The sequence below is a fragment of the Heptranchias perlo genome, chromosome 13, assembly GCF_035084215.1.
Source record: "Heptranchias perlo isolate sHepPer1 chromosome 13, sHepPer1.hap1, whole genome shotgun sequence".
Taxonomy (NCBI): Eukaryota; Metazoa; Chordata; class Chondrichthyes; order Hexanchiformes; family Hexanchidae; genus Heptranchias; species Heptranchias perlo.
In genome coordinates, this window is record NC_090337.1 from 13489973 (window position 1) to 13510634 (window position 20662).

The 20662-nt window shown below is 42.7% G+C and overlaps 1 protein-coding gene across 3 annotated transcripts in view; it reads left to right on the forward strand.

The window, feature by feature from the left end:
- The first annotated feature begins 857 nt into the window (after window positions 1-857).
- Window positions 858-20662, forward strand: part of hltf (helicase-like transcription factor) — a 73123-nt gene continuing 53318 nt past the window's right edge. For 2 of the 3 annotated variants that reach the window (XM_067995007.1, XM_067995009.1), the window contains exons 1-7: window positions 1055-1172; window positions 2926-3157; window positions 7304-7470; window positions 13080-13213; window positions 14460-14560; window positions 16005-16079; window positions 18727-18918. In XM_067995007.1, coding sequence (XP_067851108.1) covers window positions 2927-3157; window positions 7304-7470; window positions 13080-13213; window positions 14460-14560; window positions 16005-16079; window positions 18727-18918 — 900 coding nt within the window. In that variant the 5' untranslated portion in view covers window positions 1055-1172; window position 2926. Of the gene's footprint in view, window positions 877-1054; window positions 1173-2925; window positions 3158-7303; window positions 7471-13079; window positions 13214-14459; window positions 14561-16004; window positions 16080-18726; window positions 18919-20662 lie in introns of those variants that run through there. The other variant, XM_067995008.1, reaches the window with a different exon arrangement.

The following is a 20662-nucleotide window of genomic DNA, read 5'->3' on the forward strand; positions in this document are numbered from 1 at the left end:
CCCATTGTATTTGATTTGCCTGTTCTGTAGAAAGCTATCTGGGAATATATGTTTACTGAGCATAGCAGAACCGCGGAGTTTAATTAACATACATACTTGAAACTAGAAAAGAACTTCCTAAGAACTGAAAGACCTTCCACTGTCTGCAGTTTTGAACTATTTTGTTAACCTGCTTGCTGGAGTTTTTTTGTCATAGGCCTATTGATATAACGCATTCAATATTCCCCATCAACTTTCAAAGTATGTAAATGATGGGAAATTCTTGGATACAGCTCAAAAATACTGTTAATTTTAAACAAACATTGGTGCACTCAGAATCGACCAGTGGGTAGGAAAACCTCAACTTTGCCAGCAAGCAAAAAAGTACCCTTTGTTTTTAATAGCGTTAATGATTGCATCTACTGAAGTCAATTGAAATTTCAGTCGTCATTTTGTTGAGTGGAGTAGCTCAGCCGAACTGATATCTTTGGTGACTTAACTGGTGCTCACTGTTTAAAATCAGGCCCAATTGCCTGGTGTGTAGCGTTGGTTCTCTAGGCTCATCCATCTAAAGAATGTAAGGAATCTCACAACACCAGGTTATAGTCCAACAATTTTATTTTAAAATCACAAGCTTTCGGAGACTATCTCCTTCGTCAGATGAGTAGTGAACACCAACTAAAGAATGGCATTTGGGGGGGGGGGGGGGGGGAAGTCCAGGCAGAACCACATCCGTCCTGCAGCATGGATCAGCACCTCCCAGGAGAGAAAAGAGCCATCAGATGAGCCAAAACGATCAGGCAAAACACACCAAACAAATGTTCATCGTATCTCACAACGTTTACAAGGAGTGCAGATGGCAACGCCCTATCTTTAAGAGTTGGAACGGCGGGAATGGTAACTGATGCCCGATTGGCTGCCACAGTGTATCTATTTCTTGTGTCTGACTGTGTGCGTGGCGGCGGTCCCGCCTCCTCCCGGCTCCGACAGGCTGGAAAATGGCAACGGTGCCGTTTGTATGGCCGAAACCTCCTGTCAATTAGAGCGAGCCTTTCCAGCGAATGCGAAAGTGAAAGGAGGAGGTGGTGGTGGTGGTGGTGTTATGTGTTATTTTATTTTAAGGCCTCTCTGCAAATCACTGACTGGGGGGAAAGATTTATTTTTGTGCTGAAGATTTTCCATTATTTGCAGAGGTAGAATAAAGGATTTTTTTAAAAACAGCTTTTATGTGCGCGGTGCGGTTTAGGAGCTGCGTTTTTTAAGTGTGTGAACAAGGACTGGCCTGCAGAGCCTAGTACAGCTGTAAGAGAGCCCCGTACAAACATAGAGCCCTGGGTAACAGGACTCTATCAGCGCAAAGCAGTCTGACTTCACATCATGTCATCTCTTTTCTTAATAGGTTTGTAACCCGGGGCCAGTGTCATATGATTGGGGGGCAAATGGAGACGATGGAGGTTAGAATGGCTCACTATTAGCAGCATTGCTTTGGGGCCTGGTTTGTCAGTAGAGGGAACGAGAGATTTTTGTTTTGGGTGGGAGAGAAGTGGAATGACAGCATTTTCTGTTAATATCACTACAAAAAGAATGGTAGAAAACACAGAGAGCTTTCATCATTCCTTCCAGCCGTAAAGTTCAGTTGATTATTAATCACGACTAAAGAAATGGACCAGCGTTACACTGGAATCTGTAATCTGCATCAAATCCAGAGTTAAGTTCCTTGGGTCAAAGGTGCAAACCTTAAAATATATTATTAAGGGAGACCTTTATGGCTCTCTTTCCTAAAGAGTATTGAAATGTGTTAAAAGTATACTGTGTAATAGCTTTTAATTTAATTTGATCAGTTTTGGTTTCCAAGTTTATTAAATGCAGAGGGTGGAGAATTATATGTGTTGTGATGGTGACACCTAGCACTCAACAAAGCGATATCTGTTACTGACAATAGATTTGGGGCTGTATTTGTGAACAAGTTACTCTGAGTACATTGTGCACAAAAATACACTGAATGTATAGTTTCTGATCAGTTGTTTATGGTGCATGTTATATGTGATTGGATATTCACCCATATGAGACATTCGTTATGCTTGCTGATAAAGACCCATTGGGATGTTTGTGTTCTGTGTGTGCACCTTTTTTAAAGAAAATACTGGCAATAACCTATATCAGTATTTAACATAGTGTGTTTTTTTTTCTGAAAAGTGATGGGTGAAGCTTTATGCCAAGCACTGTTGGTAAAACCTTCACCCATGGTCATTATTACCCAAGTAAAGCTGTATCTGCTAGGGATTTGTTAATGCTCTGATCTGCTCAAAAGTGGGCATTTTCAAAGACTCAAGACTTTCTGGTGCAAAATAGAGGTATTTGAACAGCAAATTGCACTGTATGTTGTAAGGGTGGAAATCCACAGGTTGCAATGCTGTGCCAAAACATTTGCCTTATCTAGAGTATGGGCTGTGCAGCAAAATAAACCTGCGTATTTATTGTGTTTAATCCTTACACATAATTGCAAATTAAGAACCTTTTATTTTGGCCTGATTTTATGTAATTTCACCTATCCAAAGATGTAGCAAATTGTTCATTTGTCTTTTTTAAAATCTTTCTTTGGGATATAGGAAAATGTGATCAGTGTACTGTACTTCCAGCTGAGGTTGTAGAGAGGGGATGGAACCATCTCACACTGCTCGATACATGTTATAATTTGCTAATAACAATGGAGTACATGCTGAGAGATGTTATTACTTAAAAGAAAACCTGTGTTAGGACTGATTTATAAAATCTTACAGGAGTTCTTTTTAAACTGAGAATTTATGATGAGCACAGCAACAAGAATTTGCTATGCTTCACGAGGCATTTGGTAAAAGGATCCATCTCAGGTTAACAGGTTAGTTTAAATGACTTGTTAGTCTCACAAATATTTAAAGATTATAACAATTGGTTTTGTTTCTGTAGCATGTTATTCTGGAGGAATTGGTACAGTTCCCAGTATCTGGGGGGAAGATCTGCATCCCAGTTTTCTGATGGCAGTTTCCTTTTTGCTCCCGATCCGGAAGAGTCGCTGTCCCAGATGATAAACCGCACATTATCAGATGACACTGCAGCAGCAGATGAAGATCTGGATTCTGCTGTCTTATTTGGAAACCTGCGTGGAAATGTAGTTGGGATGCGTTATTATACTGGAGTGGTAAGATTTTTTTCTCTCTCTCTCTCTCTCTCTCTCTCTCGTTCTCATTTCTCTTTTTCTCTTTCTCTCCCTTTCTCATTTTCTCTCTCTCTCTCCTGTAATAGTAATGACACCTATTTTAAGTTATACCTTCAGTTTGCCACATATGAAGAGTGCAATAACCAGTTGAAGTATTAAAGTCCAGAGATTAAAGTGTAGAAGTTGTTTATTACTAAGAGCATTCCAGACAAATTGAATGAATTATTCTAATACACAATACAATGGTGCAGTGTAAAATCTGTAGTTTATTGTATTTGAACAATTTCACAGATCTGATTGCATCTTTGAGGTGCTCAAAAGAGAGAAACTCCTTTTTTGTTTGTTTTCCTTTTTTTTAAGGTCTTCCCAGGCCACATTTAGTACTCTGATGTGTAACTCAACTCCATTTATGCACCTTTGACCCATATCATAGAGTCATACATACAGCACGGATAGAGGCCCTTCGGCCCATCGTGTCCGCGCCGGTAAGGGTATCAACATATCCTTTGATACCCTTACCTAATAAAAATCTGATGATCTCAGTCTTGAAAATTTCCATTGATTCAGCATCTACAGCCTTTTGGAGGAGTGAGTTCCAGATTTCCATTACTCTGTGTGTGATAAAAGTGCTTTCTGATTTTACTCCTGAATGGCCTAACTCTAATTTTAAGATTGTGTCCCCTTGTTCTTGATTTTCCTCACCAGAGGAAATTGCTTCTCTATCAACTCTATCAAATCATTTTGAACACCTCCATTAGATCACCCCTCAACCATCTAAACTCAAGGGAATACAAGCTAAGTTAATAGAATCATACAACATAGAAGGAGGCCATTCCACCCATCGTGCCTGTGCTGGCTTTTTGAAAGAGCTATCCAATTAGCCCCACTCCCCTGCTCTTTCCCTGTAGCCCTGCAAATTTTCCTTTTCAAGTATACAATTCCCTTTTGAAAGTTACCAGTGATTCTGGTTCCACCACCCTTTCAGGCAGTGCATTCCAGATCGCTGCGCAAAACAATTGCTCCTCACTTCCCCCCACCCCGGTTCTTTTGCCAATGACCTTAAATCTGTGTCCTCTGGTTACCAACCCTTCTGCCACTGGAAAGTTTCTCCTTGTTTACTCCATTAAAACCCTTCATAATTTTGAACACCTGTGTTAAATCTCCCTTTAACCTTCTCTGCTCTAAGGAGAACAATCCCAACATCTCTAGTCTCCACATAACTGAAATATAAAGTCGTATACTCAAGGATTCAAAAGAACATCAAGCTTAAATATCAACACATCATTATGCAACCTGTCCTTACCATTTAACTCTTTAAGCACTCGGTATCTTTCTGGTTAATCTGTACTGTATCACCTCCAAGGCCACTATATCTTTCCTGAGATGTGGTGCCCAAAACTGAATGCAGAACTCCAAATGGGGTCTGATCAAGGCTCTGTACAACTGAAGCATCACTTCTTCTCTTTTGAATTCCAGTCCCCTTGAGATAATTCAACTTTGCATTAGCCTTTTTGATTACTTTTTATACCCATCATCATTGAGTGAAGAAAATCTGCTGCCTTAAGTATGCAGAACCTTATTGACTCCAAGATATCTGATGAGCCATAATTGGTTGAAATCATATGAAGTGGTCTAGATTTTCAAATCGGCATTATTTTAATGTTGGCTGCAACCCGTGTAAATGGGTTCTGGCTACTCTTTCGAATAGGTTGATTGGAAAAATCTAGGCTGATGAATTCTATTAAAAACAATCAAGGAAAATGTATCCTGTACATTTTACCATAATACTTTGGTCTTGCAGACCACATAACTTGATTTTTCTTTTTGTCTTTTTCTTTTTGTTGATTTCCTTCTCTGAAACATAATGGCAATGGAAAAACCAATTACTCTGTTCTGCATCAGTGGTAGCCCAGGAATAGATTGTAAATGAAGTGGTGTGCTTTTAAGTTTTATTATTTATAGTTACTTATCATTATTGCTATTGTAATTTTCCTCCCCTTCATTCCCTTGAAAATGATGCGTTTAGAATGGTAGTTCCCATTCACAACTTCCCCCTCCCTCTTTCCCATGAAAAATGTCCCTTGTTCTTAGTTATTGCCATTAATACCTTATTATAGTATTGGTCAGATCACTTGGGGCGAAATTGTGCTGTGTGATATTAATAATAAACATGTTCAGAAATTCCTCTGTGACATTTTTAAAGCTAGGACTTCCTGTTTTGGGTTAATGTATTCTTTAAAATAACACAGAAAAAAATTGCATAGGTATTAACAAGTGTGTTAATGTGTTTATAAATCAGCATCATTTCACCGCTACAGTGGCATAAATTCCAAATCTGCTAAAACGAATAGTGTGTGTGTGTGTGTCTTTTTTAAGTGCATATGGTGCTTATTTTTCCAAAAATGGACAGACCAGCTAGAAAAAATCGAGATGGAAAATAAAACATTCATAACTGTTTCTATAACTCTGTATAACTACACTAGACCCCCCACCCCCCGCCTTCTATGATTTCCTAAAAAGGGTAAACTTGAGTGTCTGCTGGAGGGACGGCGCAGCATATTGTCACAAAGGCCCAGAATTTGCTGCCAAAATAACGACGAGTTTAATGGCGCTCTCCATTATTAATGTGTAAATTGTCCAGCAACTTGTGGTGAGGAGGAGATACCCCATGAATTGCGAATAGCCACAAGTTCCTGGACGGTTTGTGCCGCTTGCCTCACAAAAACAGCAGCTCGCCCTCAACCTCTCTGTACCTGATTTGACTCTAATTCACCTTCCTTCTCCTTCATTCCTCTGTTTCTTTCTCAATCCTTCAGTATCATTGGTTAAGGAGATAGATTGTTGGTCCCATTGTTCACTGAAGTCCCAAATGCCCCCTTGCTCTTGCCATCAGCTCGCACTTCCAGCAACTTGCAGGGCAAAATTTATTTGAGCTGAAAGATGAGGGAGAAGTCTAACTAATGGGGCATGCCTCAACATGCCCTCACTCCAGAAAACTCTGGGCCAATGTGACTTATTTTTACTTTAGTGCCAAACTCGGTGCTGGAATCGGCATTTAGTATTTGCATGTCCTCTTTAGAGTGCTGCAGCACTCTGAAAACAAGCATGAGAAAACTCCAGTGACCACACTAATGCATGGCAAAGCTCTTGGTGTTAAAAAAAAAAGCCATAAATTTTGGAAGTCCTGACTCTCATCAGATAAATGCACCATCTGGTGTACGGCTGTACAGTATGGACCAGAAAGATTACAGGTTTGATTCCAGTTTTGATCCCAGCTGTGTGCTGAGTTAGCTGGACCAAGTGATTGAGGTGCTATGGGCTAGAAAGGAAAAATCTGTTAGTCATCCTAAATCATTAACATCACACTCAGGATGGAAAATGCATGTCCGTGAACATTGGGTCCGAACAGGATTGGGCTTGGCTGTGATGCTGCTATAGTCGACTAGCCTACAGACATCCACTGACTAGTATTTCACATGAAAAAATGGCTCCTTGAGCACCGGAGGGCCGCTGCTGCACAGGAAACCACACCTGTTAAGAGCCTGGATCTTCAGGAGCTAGGAGAAAAGAGGAGAGAATTGAGATAAGAGAAAACTTGATGGAAGTTAGCTTTTATTTGTCAACAAAATACCAGTGTGTAATTGCTGTGTCCTTTTACTGTCCCCCCCCCCCCCCCCCCCCCCCCACTCTTGGGATATAAAAATGGTAGTCCCTAGATGATGCTATTGCAAGTCATTTTGCCCAAATTCTAGAATGTAATTTGGAAAAATTTAAAAATAGATATTGATGTCCATTAATTATAATCTGAGCAGGTACGGTAGTGGCCATATGGTTGATCTTGATCCCTGGGCAGATGGGCAAGCTATGTCCAGTGTTATGAATTTATTAAGGACTTATTAACTTGATCATTTCAGATGCCAACTTGTTTAATTGCTAATAAGTATCCAATGCTACCAAGAAGAGGAGCTCCAATACTTGGGAAATTCCTTGTTTGCAGGTGGAAATCTCCTCTTGGGATATTGTGTGAGCAGAAACTTAGTCCTATGACTGTGCTGGAGAGAAAACATTGCAGAAGTCCGTATTGTGGAAATGCTGTGTTAGTAATTTTCTTTTTTATATTATTGCTAGGTGAGCAATAATGAAATGGTTGCACTTCAACGAGAGCCAAACAATCCCTACGACAGAAATGCAGTCCAAGTAAATAATGTGAACGGTATTCAGGTGGGACATATCAAACGGGAGCTGGCAGCACCCATGGCTTTCATTCTGGACAATAAACTCGCCAGGGTTGAAGGGTGAGTAAGCACATTCAGTCCGGAGCCACAGAACAATAAGAGACACTGTTCAGAATGGACCTTTTGTGAATACTAGTTCCATTTTTGGAAAAAGTGGACAGTGTTGAACTTACTATCAAGATTTGGAGTCTTAATATAAATTTTATTACTGTATCAAATGTGTGAGAGAATATTATCTCCGGTTGCTTGATTGAGATTGAAAACTCTTAGTACAGGCAAAGTAAATGTTCGTACTGCTGTGGTACTCAGTGCATTAGTACAACAATGTACTGCACCATGGAATGGCTAGACGTTGGCACTCCTGGGTCATGTAAGCACAGGCTAGATGCAAACTAAGCTTCCTATTTCACATGCTGTCAGTTTGGTTAGGTTGGTAACACTCTGACAGAATGTGAAATAGGAAGAAGAACATAATCTAGGCTGATGCTCCAGTTCAGAATTGAGCGAGTGCTACACTGTTGGAGATGTCGTCCTTTGGATGAGATCTTAAACCTGCCTGCCTGTTTGGATGGATCTTAAAGATCCCGTGGTACTATTTGAAGAAGAGCAGCGAGTTCTCCCAGAGTTCCAGCCAACATTCCTCCCTCAATCAACACCACCAAAAGTAGCTTAACTGCCCATTGATCTCATTGTTGTTTATGGATCCTTTCTGAATGCAAAATGACAGCCATGGTTACCTGTGTAACAGCAGTGACTGCACTTCAAAAGTAATTCCTTTATTGTGAAGTGCTTTCAGACAGCCTGAGAAACGTACTAAGGTGCTACATAATGTAAGCTCCTTCTTTACTCTGGCAGATTTTTTTTAAGCTGTGTGTACTGAAATCATGAACATGACAACGTTTATAAATTTATTACACCTAGCGTTGCAGGGGAACTTCCCCCAACATGTCTTAACACAGACCTCATAAGACTATCCCATGCTTGTACCAGTGTGATATTTCCACTTTCCTTACCAACCATCCTTGCAGCCTACCCGAAGGAGGCTGCCAATTTTTTGCTGAATGATTAATAATAATGTGGAGGGTGTATAATTATGGGCAAAATATACTTTTGCGAAACAGATATGAGTTAAAGAGACGGAATAAAATCGGTATGAAATTTGCATGGAGTAAATGAGACATGGAGGCAGGGTGACCAAGGTTGGGAACCAAATATTCCAGGGTACTTGACTTTTAGAAAAGATAAGTAAAATGGAAAAGAGAGGGAGGATAACCCTGATAATAAAGGATGAGATAAAGACAGTAGTGAGAGAGGATCTTGGCTCAGAAAATCAGGATGTAGAATCAGTATGAGTGGAGCTAAGAAATAACCAGGAGCAGAAAACGTTGGCGGGGGTAGTTTACAGGCCCTCTGACCTGGACCTGATGGTCTACATCCTAGGGTTTTAAAAGAGGTGGCTGCAGAGATAGTGGATGCATTGGTTTTGATCTTCCAGAATTCCCTAGATTCTGGAATGGTCCCCATGGATTGGAAGGTAGCAAATGTAATCCCACTATTCGAGGGAGAGAGGGAACTATAGGCCAGTTACCCTGACACTAGTAGGGAAAATGCTAGAATCTGTTATCATGGACGTGGTAACAGGGCACTTAGAAAATTGTAAGATGATTAGGCAGAGTCAACACGGTTTTATGAAAGGGAAATGGTGTTTGAGTTTTTTTGAGGGTGTAACTAGCAGGGTAGACAAGGGGGAACCAGTGGATGTAGTATATTTGGATTTTCAAAAGGTATTCGATAAGGTGCCACACAAAAGGTGGCTACACAAGATTGGGGGCAATATATTAGCATGGATTGGTTGACGGACAGAAAACGGAGAGTAGGAATAAATGGGTTATTGTTGGGTTGGCAGGCTGTAACTAGTGGGGTGCCGCAAGGACCAGCTATTTACAATCTATATCAGTGATCTAGATGAGGGGACCGAGTGTGATGTATCCAGGATTGCTGACGATACTTTCCCACCTAGCTTTGTAAGTTATGAGGAGAATGCAAAATGGCTACAAAGGGATAGGGACAGGTTAAGTGAATGGGCAAGAAGGTGGCAGATGGAGTATAATGTGAGGAAATATGAAATTGTCCACTTTGCTAGGAAGAATAGAAAAGTAGAATATTTTTTTAAAGGGTGAGAGTCTAGTAAATTTTGGTATTCAGAGGGATTTGGGTGTTCTTGTACACTAATCACAGAAAGTTAACATGCAGGCACAGCAAGCAATTAGGAAAGCAAATGGTATTTATTGCAAGGGGTTGGAGTATAAGAGTAAGGAAGTCTTGCTGCAATTATATAGGCCTTTGGTGAGACCACACTTGAAGTATTGTGTACAGTTTTAGTCTCCTTACTTAAGGAAAGATATACTTCTCTTAGAGGGGGTGCAACGAAGATTCACTAGATTGATTCCTGGGATGAGAGGGTTGTATGAGGAGAGATTGAATAGAATGGGCCTATATTCTCTGGAGTCTAGAAGAATGAGAGGTGAATCTCATTGAAACGTATAACATTCTTAGAGGGCTTGACAGGGTAGATGCTGAGAGGCAGTTTCCCCTGGCAGGAGAGTCCAGAGCCAGGGGTCATAGTCTCAGGATAAGGGGTAGGCGATTTAGGACCTGAGATAAGGAGTAATTTCTTCACTCAGGGTCGTGAGTCTTTGGAATTCTCTACCCCAGAGAGCTGTGGATACTCAGTCGTTGAGTATATTCAAGACTGCGATCGATAGATTTTTGGACACATAAGAACATAAGAAATAGGAGCAGGAGTAGGCCAATCGGCCCCTCGAGCCTGCTCCGCCATTCAATAAGATCATGGCTGATCTGATCCTAACCTCAAATCTAAATTCATGTCCAATTTCCAGCCCGCTCCCCGTAACCCCTAATTCCCTTTACTTCTAGGAAACTGTCTATTTCTGTTTTAGATTTATTTAATGATGTAGCTTCCACAGCTTCCTGGGGCAGCAAATTCCACAGACCTACTACCCTCTGAGTGAAGAAGTTTCTCCTCATCTCAGTTTTGAAAGAGCAGCCCCTTATTCTAAGATTATGCCCCCTAGTTCTAGTTTCACCCATCCTTGGGAACATCCTTACCGCATCCACCCGATCAAGCCCCTTCACAATCTTATATGTTTCAATAAGATCGGCTCTCATTCTTCTGAACTCCAATGAGTAGAGCCCAATCTACTCAACCTCTCCTCATATGTCCACCCCCTCATCCCCGGGATTAACCGAGTGAACCTTCTTTGTACTGCCTCGAGAGCAAGTATGTCTTTTCTTAAATATGGACACCAAAACTGTATGCAGTATTCCAGGTGCGGTCTCACCAATACCTTATATAACTGCAGCAATACCTCCCTGTTTTTATATTCTATCCCCCTAGCAATAAAAGCCAACATTCCGTTGGCCTTCTTGATCACCTGCTGCACCTGCAAACTAACTTTTTGATTTTCTTGCACTAGGACCCCCAGATCCCTTTGTACTGCAGTACTTTCCAGTTTCTCGCCATTAAGATAATAACTTGCTCTCCGATTTTTCCTGCCAAAGTGCACAACCTCACATTTTCCAATATTGTATTGCATCTGCCAAATCTCCGCCCACTCACCCAGCCTGTCCATATACTCCTTTGTAGGTTTTTTATGTCCTCCTCACTCTCTACTTTCCCTCCCATCTTTGTATCATCTGCAAACTTTGATATGTTGCACTCGGTCCCCTCCTCCAAATCGTTAATATAGATTGTAAAGAGTTGGGGACCCAGCACTGACCCCTGCGGAACACCACTGGCTACAGGTTGCCAGTCCGAGAATGTACCATTTATCCCAACTCTCTGCTTCCTGTTAGATAACCAATCCTCCACCCATGCCAGAATATTACCCCCAATCCAGTGATTCTTTATCTTGAGCAATAATCTTTTATGTGGCACCTTGTCGAATGCCTTCTGGAAGTCCAAATACACTACGTCCACTGGTTCCCCTTTATCCACCCTGTACGTTATATCCTCAAAGAACTCAAGCAAATTTGTCAGACGTGACTTCCCCTTCGTAAAGCCATGCTGACTTTGTCCTATTAAATTATGTTTATCCAAATGTCCCGCTACTGTCTCCTTAATAATAGACTCCAAAATTTTACCCACCACAGATATTAGGCTAACTGGTCTATAATTTCCAACCTTCTGCCTACTACCCTTTTTAAATAAGGGTGTTACATTAGCAGTTTTCCAATCTGCCGGGACCTTTGCCGAGTCCAGAGAATTTTGGAAAATTATTACCAAAGCACTAAAGGAATCACGGGATATGGGGATAGGGCGGGAAAGTGGTGTTGAGGTCGAACGTCATCCATGATCTTATTGAATGGTGGAGCATGCTCGAGTGTCCATATGGCCTGCTCCTCCTATTTCTTACGTTCTTATAAAACTGAATTGTAGACCTAAAGGGGGTGAAGATGATCTTCGGTGGTAGCATAAAAGGCGTGATAACGAATCGGCAGCCCATTTAACACCCGCCCGATTATCTTTTCTATTAAAGTAAATGGAAAAGAAAATTGGGTGGGGTGTTAATGGGCTGCCGATTCGTTACCGCGGGTTTTACGCTACTGCTGAGGATGAATTCTGACTCCCAGATTTTCTAAATTGGGAGCAATTTAGAGTCTGGCTTAGATATAACTGTAGATGCTGCTTTGGGAGTACCTTGTGTTTTCATGACCTTGTTGGAGGTTGCTTCACATGTAGGGTATCTACTTTGGCATAATGTCAGGGTTTTTTCTGTTGGCCAAGTTTACAGTTGCTGCTCCAGAAAATCGGGGTGGTGGAGAATCAAATTAAACTGTCAAGAGTTCACTCTAGCAGCGACAGAGAATTGCAAAGACATAGTAGTGAATACGAAAGCTGGTTTGGTAAAGGGGAAGGTAAGCTCCTGTGCGATGACATTTTGAAAAATAACAGCTTCTATGTTGGGACTCGTCTAAGGCTAATTACTGTAAGTCCTCAGTCAGTGCACACTTGAGCTTTTGTGCTGCAGTGCCAGTTTTAGGAGAGGGAAGCGTACCATCCTCTTAGTGATGCTATCCCTCATTTACAACAACAACATGCATTTATATAGCGTCTTTTAACGTAGTAAAACGTCCCAAGGCGCTTCACAGGAGTGTTATCAGACAAAATTTGTCACCGAGCCACATGAGTTATTAGGACAGGTGACCAAAAGCTTAGTCAAAGAGGTAGGTTTTAAGGAGCGTCTTAAAGGAGGGGAGAGAAGTGATGAGGTTTAGGGAGAGAATTCCAGAGCTTAGGGCTGAGGCAGCTGAAGGCATGGCCGTCATTGGTGGAGCGATGAAAATCGGGGATGCGCAAGAGATTTACACTTTGATGTGGCGCTGATCTCCCATCGGGTACATTGGCACAGGTGGTGCCAGCAGCTCGTCGGACCAGTGAAAACGTGGGTCTCCGCTGCTGCCAGGCCACGTCGGTGGTTTGTATTTTTAATTGGCAGGAAAACCACAGGTGTCTTGTCAGCTGCTGTTTATTAGCTGTGAAAGCACCTGTAGAATTTCAGTACTTAGCATGAGTAAATAACTAGTGGGGAAAATGCCTGTGAATCACTGCAGTTGTGGAGACGTGACTGATTTTCTTTTCTCAATAGGGTAGTTCCTTACGGTGCTAACAACGTGTTCACCATGCCTGTGCAGCTTTCTTTTTGGGGAAAAGAAGAAAACCGCGACACTGTTATGGAAAGGTTGAGGAGACATGGGTTTAAACTGGCACCCCCCACAAAAGGTAAGTACTGGTTGACCGAATTAGATACCACTTTTTAAAGGGGAAAAAAAAAATACCCTATCCACTTTGGGACTTGCCATCCATGATGTTATTGTTACCTTAAAGTATAGCCAGATGGGAGGCTTCTGTAAGGGGCAAGGTGTCACCACCCGTGAGCCAAGTTTCCATCAAAGCATTGACATCAGGGCTTCGACGTAAACATGGCTCACTGGAGCTGACACCTTGCCCCTTACTGAAGCCTCTCCACCTGGCTATACTTTGCACCACCTGATGTGGCGGTGTGACCTTTTAAAACCAAATCGCATCTTGGTCTCTTTTCTCCCCCCTACTCCTCTGGCACCTCCTTTTGAGCACGTCATCTTGTTCCACTTCTCTCACTTTTTCAAAATCCTCGTTCTCTACTGCTTCCTAAGCCCCAACCAGAGCTTCGCTGCTTTGTGCCTTCCACTCTTACAACTCTTACAACTCTGGTCTAAAAAGAAAGAAAGACTTGCATTTGTACAGTGCCTTTTATGAACTCCGAACGTCCCAAAGCACTTTACAGTCAATTATGTACTTTTGAAGTGTAGTCACTGTTGTAATGTAGGAAACGTAGCTGCCAATTTGCACACAAACAAGGTCCCACAAACAGCATGAGATCAATGACCAGATAATCTGTTTGTGGTTGTTGAGGGATAAATGTTGACCAGGACACCAGGAGAACTCCCATGCTCTTCTTTGAAAAGTGCTGTGGGATCTTTTGCGCCACCTGAGAGGGCAGACAGGGTCTCGGTTTAACATCTCATCCGAAAGACGGCATCTCCGAAAGTGCAGCAGTCCTTCAGTACTGAACTGGAGTGTCAATCTAGATTATGTGCTCAATTCTCTGAAGTGGGACTTGAACCCACAACTAACTAAGGTGTGAGTGCTACCCACTGAGCCAAGGCTGACACTACTGCACATTCCTACCCCTTTTGCTTCAGCCATCTGGCCCCACGCTCCTGAACCCCCTCCCTACATCATTTCATCTCGCTAAATCTGCTGTCAAAAGCTTCCTTAAGACTACGTCCACTTGCAGTTTAGGTCACTTCCCATGAGTGTGTTCCCCTCCCCCACTTCTGCACTAGTCTGACACCCAACTATAAAATACCTTGGAAAGCTGTACTTGTTATATAAATGTAAGTTGCTTATCTATGGATAATACTGTATTTGGTTGATGTGAACTATTATCAGGCAATATAGCAGTTTGACCCGAAGTTCATTTTAGGTGGTGAAGTTGCTGAGATGTGGTCTGGAATGGGACCTGCAAGACCTGGTCCGAGTTACAAAGCTCCTGTGCACACTGCTGTGCAGATGACAGCTGAACAGGTACGGTGTTTTGCTTGGTAAAGTTGCAGCTCTTCAGTTGGTAACGTAGGAATTTCCCACACCACTTTTCGCAGTCCACCTTGGCCATCTATAATATTGTATGAAAATATAACTAGGTTGAGATTTTCTTAAAACAAATATAAATGTCAAATATAATGGATTTCAATGTTCTACGGTAAAACTAGAGCCAAGCTATACAAAACCCTGGAGCGATACAAAACCCTGGTTAGACCGCGCCTGGAGTACTGTGAGCAGTTCTGGGCACCGCACCTTCGGAAGGACATATTGGCCTTGGAGGGAGTGCAGCGTAGGTTTACTAGAACGATACCCGGACTTCAAGGGTTAAGTTACGAGGAGCGATTACACAAATTGGGGTTGTATTCTCCAGAGTTTCAAAGGTTAAGGGGTGATCTGATCGAAGTTTATAAGATACTAAGGGGAACAGATAGGGTGGATAGAGAGAAACTATTTCCGCTGGTTGGGGATTTTAGGAGTAGGGGGCACAGTCTAAAAATTAGAGCCAGACCTTTCAGGAGTGAGATTAGAAAACATTTCTACACGCACGGGGTGATAGAAGTTTGGAACTCCCGCAAACCGCAATTGATGCTGGCTCAATTGCTAAATTTAAATGTGAGATAGCTAGCTTTTTGGCAACCAAAGGTATTAAGGGATATGGGCCAAAGGCAGGTATATGGAGTTAGATCACAGATCAACCATGATCTTATCAAATGGCGGAGCAGGCATGAGGGGCTGAATGGCCTACACCTGTTCCTATGTCCTAAGAGCTTAGTGGATACATTGTGCAGTGTGGAATTGAGCCATACTGACTCCTGCTGACATACGGTTCCTCGGGCACAGGGTACCTTGCCCGCATGATTGTTCATGTGTGCCCTCAGATGGTGAGTGTCGGTAGATTGTCCTACTGTGGTGGGCATTACCGGTGAGCCTGATCCCGCCTGTGGCCAACCCCCTGCACATGCGTTCACTCCAGCAGGAGTCATTAAGACAATGATCAGCAGCAGGAAGGCTGACTGTTCTTCTTATACACTCCTGTAACTGCTTGCCCCAGTTGAGATCACTTAACTCGGCACAAGGCCGCGATTGAATCTGAGATCTTTGTAGTCTCTGGCTCAGCAGCCTGCCTCAATGGCTTCTTTACCCACAGAGCCTCAGAATAATATGGGAAGGTATTAAATAAGTGTGTTATTAAAATAAATGTTTAAAATGGCTGCAGTTTAGACTGTTCTAGTATTTTGACCATTGGTTGGGCCTGAGTCTGTTATCTGCCTTCGGATGGTAGCATACTACATTCTGTAGTTTGACAGGATGTTCGTGCTGTACAAATGTAAGACTAGAAATTTGAATCGTGGGATCTGCCCCTGTTGATGCTTACTTGCTGCTCAGTACGAGATGCGAATGACAGATTTTGTTTACCCTTTTACAGCTGAAGAATGAATTTGACAAGATATTTGAAGATCTAAAAGAACACGATAAGACTCGGGAAATGGAACCAGCTGAGGTCAAATACACCAGTATTTCACTGTTGCTATTAGGGAAGTTGATGTAATTGGGTGCAGATGTTAAAGATTGCAAAGTGCTCTGATTTTATGCTCTGGTGGTCTTTCGTAAAAGCACAGTAAGCACCTTTTAAGGAATTTAGTCCCACTTTGCAGCTCGTGGCTTGGAATGCAGTGATTGAGATTTTTGTTGGGGGAATGGCATGAGTGCTCAGGGTGGGAGTGGCAAGAGCCAGCAGGCGAAAGTGGGCAGGGGGGGAAGCATCGATTTCCTCCACTATTTAGAGAAGTGCTCACTGGGCTAGGAAACCCTCTGTCATTTGGAGCAACAATCAATAAATCCAAAAGAACGTGACTAGTATAGCCAGTAGGATACAAGTCAGAAGAAGTCACGATCAATTTATAGTGCTCTGCTCGGACTGCACCTTGAGTACTGTGTCCAGTTTTGGTGGCCAAAACACAATGGCGTCATTGCAGAGCAGAGCCACGAGGCTGACCCCTCGTGTCAAAGGTATGAGGAGAGAATGGAGAATCTTGGGCTTTTCAGCCTAGAAAATGGGGTGTCCGAGGCGATCTTGGAGGTGTAAGGGATAATTAAGGGAATGGAAGAGGTAAATTGGGAAAATTACTTTAAACTGCAAGAGTAGGACGAGGAGACACTGGTTTAAATTGGTGAAAAGCTAAAATCACTTCTTTAGAGTGATCAATACATGGGATGAATTCCTGGACAAAGTAGTGGAAGTGAAAACCCTGGAATCATTCAAGAAGCAATTGCATGCAGGGGGACGCTTGGTCTTTAGGGATGGATGAACCACGATGGGCCAAATGGCCTCCCTCATCTGTGTGATTTTAAAATGTACACTAGCTCATAGTGTAATTGCTGACTGTAAACTTGTAGTGTATTTACTCTAAATAACAGACTTCCCCAGATCAATGTTCAGAAAGCCCCTTTGGGAATTCTGCCCCCACAGTAAGAAAAGTTGTGTTCCCGGTAAGGGGCTATGGTAGTAAAGGCACGTCTGTGATATTAAAAGTGAAGCAAGGGCTTAACTAACAATGCTGATTCCCGATCGTGATTGGGAACATGGCTTTTCTCAAGTATGAGACTGGCACGTGGGGGGTATGAGGAGAGGGATGGAGGAGGGCCACCTTGGGGAACAGTAGAAGCGAATTGGTGGCATGGGGGAGTGAGAGGAGGAGTGGAGGTGTTGGGTGCCAGGCATGATTTTTACAAGCCTGATGCAAGTGGCACTGCAGAAACTTGAACTGGGGAGATTCAATGGTAGGTAAGTATAGTGACTTGATATAAGTAAGTTTAAGCAGGACAGACGGGCATGATGGGGTGACAGAAAAATATTAGAGGACGTATGACATATGCAGGAAGTGTGCACTCCATGCAAGACGTCTAATCCATTAATATAATACATATGATTTTTGAAAGCTGAATGAATAAACTTACATTTATATAGTGCCTTTCACGACCTCAGGACATCCCAGAGCATTTTACAGCCAATGAAGTAGTTTTGAAGTGTAGTCACTTGTAGGGAAATGTGGCAGTCAATTTGCACACAGCAAGGTCCTGCAAATAGCAATCTGATAAATGGCCAGATAATCAATTTTTTCTTGTGATGTTGGTTGAGGGATAAATGTTGATGACACGGGGCGAATTCCCCTGCTCTCTTTCAGATAGTACCATCTTTCAGATGAGACTTTAAACAGAGTACCCTGCCATCCGAGAGGGCAGGGTACTCTGTTTAAAGTCTCATCTGAAAGATGGTACCTCCGACGGTGCAGCACTCCCTCAGTACTGCACTGAAATGTCCATCTAGACTATATGCTCAAATCTCTGGAGTAGACCCTCGACCTCCTTATTCAGAGGCAAGAGCCAAGTCTGATACCTTTTTGACTTTTACGTCAATGTTCAAGATTGAAACTGGACACCCTGCATGTAGACCGTTGCTGGTAATGGTGTAGTTGCAGACCCTGGCCAGTAGATGGTGCAGTTGGCGAATTTATGAATTTTCTCGCCCAATTCCATTGCCATTGTGTTGTCCTCAACTGACTCAGGCTGAGCAACAGCTGGAATATGGGATTAGATTAGACTGGGCTTGATGGCCGGCGCGGACACGAAGGGCCGAAGGGCCTCTATCCGTGCTGTATAACTCTATGACTCTATGACTCTAACAGGCAATTTGCTAGTCTTTTAATGGAAGAAAAACGTTTAGATTGGTTTCCAGATAGTGCTCTAATTGTAGGATCCAGGTTTCTCCTCATAAAACTCCTATTGGATTACTGCTTTGTTATCACTAGGTGTTGTTTGTTTTTCAACGCGGACTGATTTTTTGCCGACAGCACAGGAAGTGCTGGCCAGGAGATTGCAGGTCCACAGGGCTGGATTTTCCATCCATTTAAATGGGCTGAAAACCGGGCGCTGTGGGTCCTATGATTTCCCCAGCCAGTGCTGCCTGCGAGCGAGCTCCCAACCGTGGAATCCACCCTTTGACCGGATTCAGTAGCTCAAGCGAACTGGAGTTTCGTATGGTTAGCACTGCAAATGTGAGTAGTGCTTGATGGGTCATTGAAATGGCTTCTCCTGACCCATTGACTGGTACTTTTTAAGTTGCAATGATTTTGATTTTGTGTTGACAGGCTGTCCGTACACCGTTACTGCCTCATCAGAAGCAGGCATTGGCCTGGATGGTATTGAGAGAGAACAATGCAGATCTACCTCCATTCTGGGAGCAGAGGAACAACATGTACTATAACTTACTAACAAACTTTGCAGAGAAGGAGAGACCTGAAAATATCCATGGAGGAATCCTGGCCGATGACATGGGCTTGGTAACTATCTATCTTTGTAATTGTAACTTGGATTATTCAGGCTGCTACATTTTAATTTTTTTTTTACTAAGCTTTAGTCATTATGTTGGGAATGAAGAATAATGTACTCAAAATATCAACAGAAGATAGCAGACTCATCCCCCAGCTAGACAGAGAGCATGGGGAAAGGAGACGCCACATCCATTGACCGAATTGGAGAAGGAAGCAAGGGAGTGGGGAGGAAGAGAACGATGCAGTCTCCGTCTAGAAAGAGGAGGGGTGGCATTATGCTGGGTGAAGAGGCCTTGTTTGTTTCTGTCAGCAAATAGTAATTTCTCTGTGGAATTGAGAACACTGTCTTTGTTTGTTTGGAAAGGAAGAGACATTTGTCATCATCCAAGAGATTGGAAGCACTCTGCATAAAATAAATTCTCCAAACTAAAGGAACAGTATTAGGCCATTCAGCCTCTCGGGCCTGTTCTGCCAATCGTGGTTTTTTTTCCCCCCCCCACTCCCTTGTTCTGTTTCATTTTAAATGCTGTTCATCTGTTATACATTTCAGCTCTTAAGGAAGGGTCTATATGAGGGGAGGAAAGAAAATCAAAACACAGGAAAAGAAATAGAATATGACTGAACAGGTAGGGATCAGGGTGCTACTAAGCTACCAAAAAGATCTGTTACTTGAAAAGTCTGCAAAGAAAGCCATTTAAAGGAACTCAACCAAGTGTGTCTATTTAACTCTTTCATGAACAGACTGGAAACTACTGTGAAACACATATTACATGGGTGTTCCTACCTATGAAATTCTTGCACATCTGTTGAGGCTTGGTCAAAATTGTAACTTGCTAAACTACCAGAAATGTCCTTGTGTTTCTTGCGCCGCTTAATATGCAATGTATAGTATACAGTCTTACCATTGAGAAGCTATTCCGTGAGGCTAAAGCAATTACTAGGACAATAGACAGCAAGCCCCATTACCACTTACACATGTAAGACCACATGAGGGGGAGAGGGAGTAGGACAAGGGCTGCCTAAACCAAGATTATCCTGATGTGGAGATGCCGGTGATGGACTGGGGTTGACAATTGTAAACAATTTTACAACACCAAGTTATAGTCCAGCAATTTTATTTTAAATTCACAAGCTTTCGGAGATTTCCTCCTTCCTCAGGCAAATGTTTCAAGAGCTCCTTGAAGCCTACGCATTTATACATATAGAACAATACATGGTGTTTACAGACTGCCCCTGCAACTGCCCGTTGCCAAGGCAATCACCGTGTTCAGACAGAGAGGTGTCACCTGCAGAACCCCCGAATACACATTCAACAAAAAAACAAACAGGGAAAAAAAACAGAAAAAAAAAACAGAGAGAGGCAGAAACATCCGGAAGGCAGAGAGAGCCAGCAAATGACCCATTATATTAAAAACAGATAACATTTGTTCGCTGGTGGGGTAACGTGTAGCGTGACATGAACCCAAGATCCCGGTTGAGGCCGTCCTCATGGGTGCGGAACTTGGCTATCAATTTCTGCTCGACGATTTTGCGTTGTCGTGTGTCTCGAAGGCCGCCTTGGAGTACGCTTACCCGAAGGTCGGTGGATGAATGTCCATGACTGCTGAAGTGTTCCCCGACTGGGAGGGAACCCTCCTGTTTGGCGATTGTTGCGCAGTGTCCGTTCATCCGTTGTCGCAGCGTCTGCATGGTCTCGCCAATGTACCATGCTCTGGGGCATCCTTTCCTGCAACGTATGAGGTAGACAACGTTG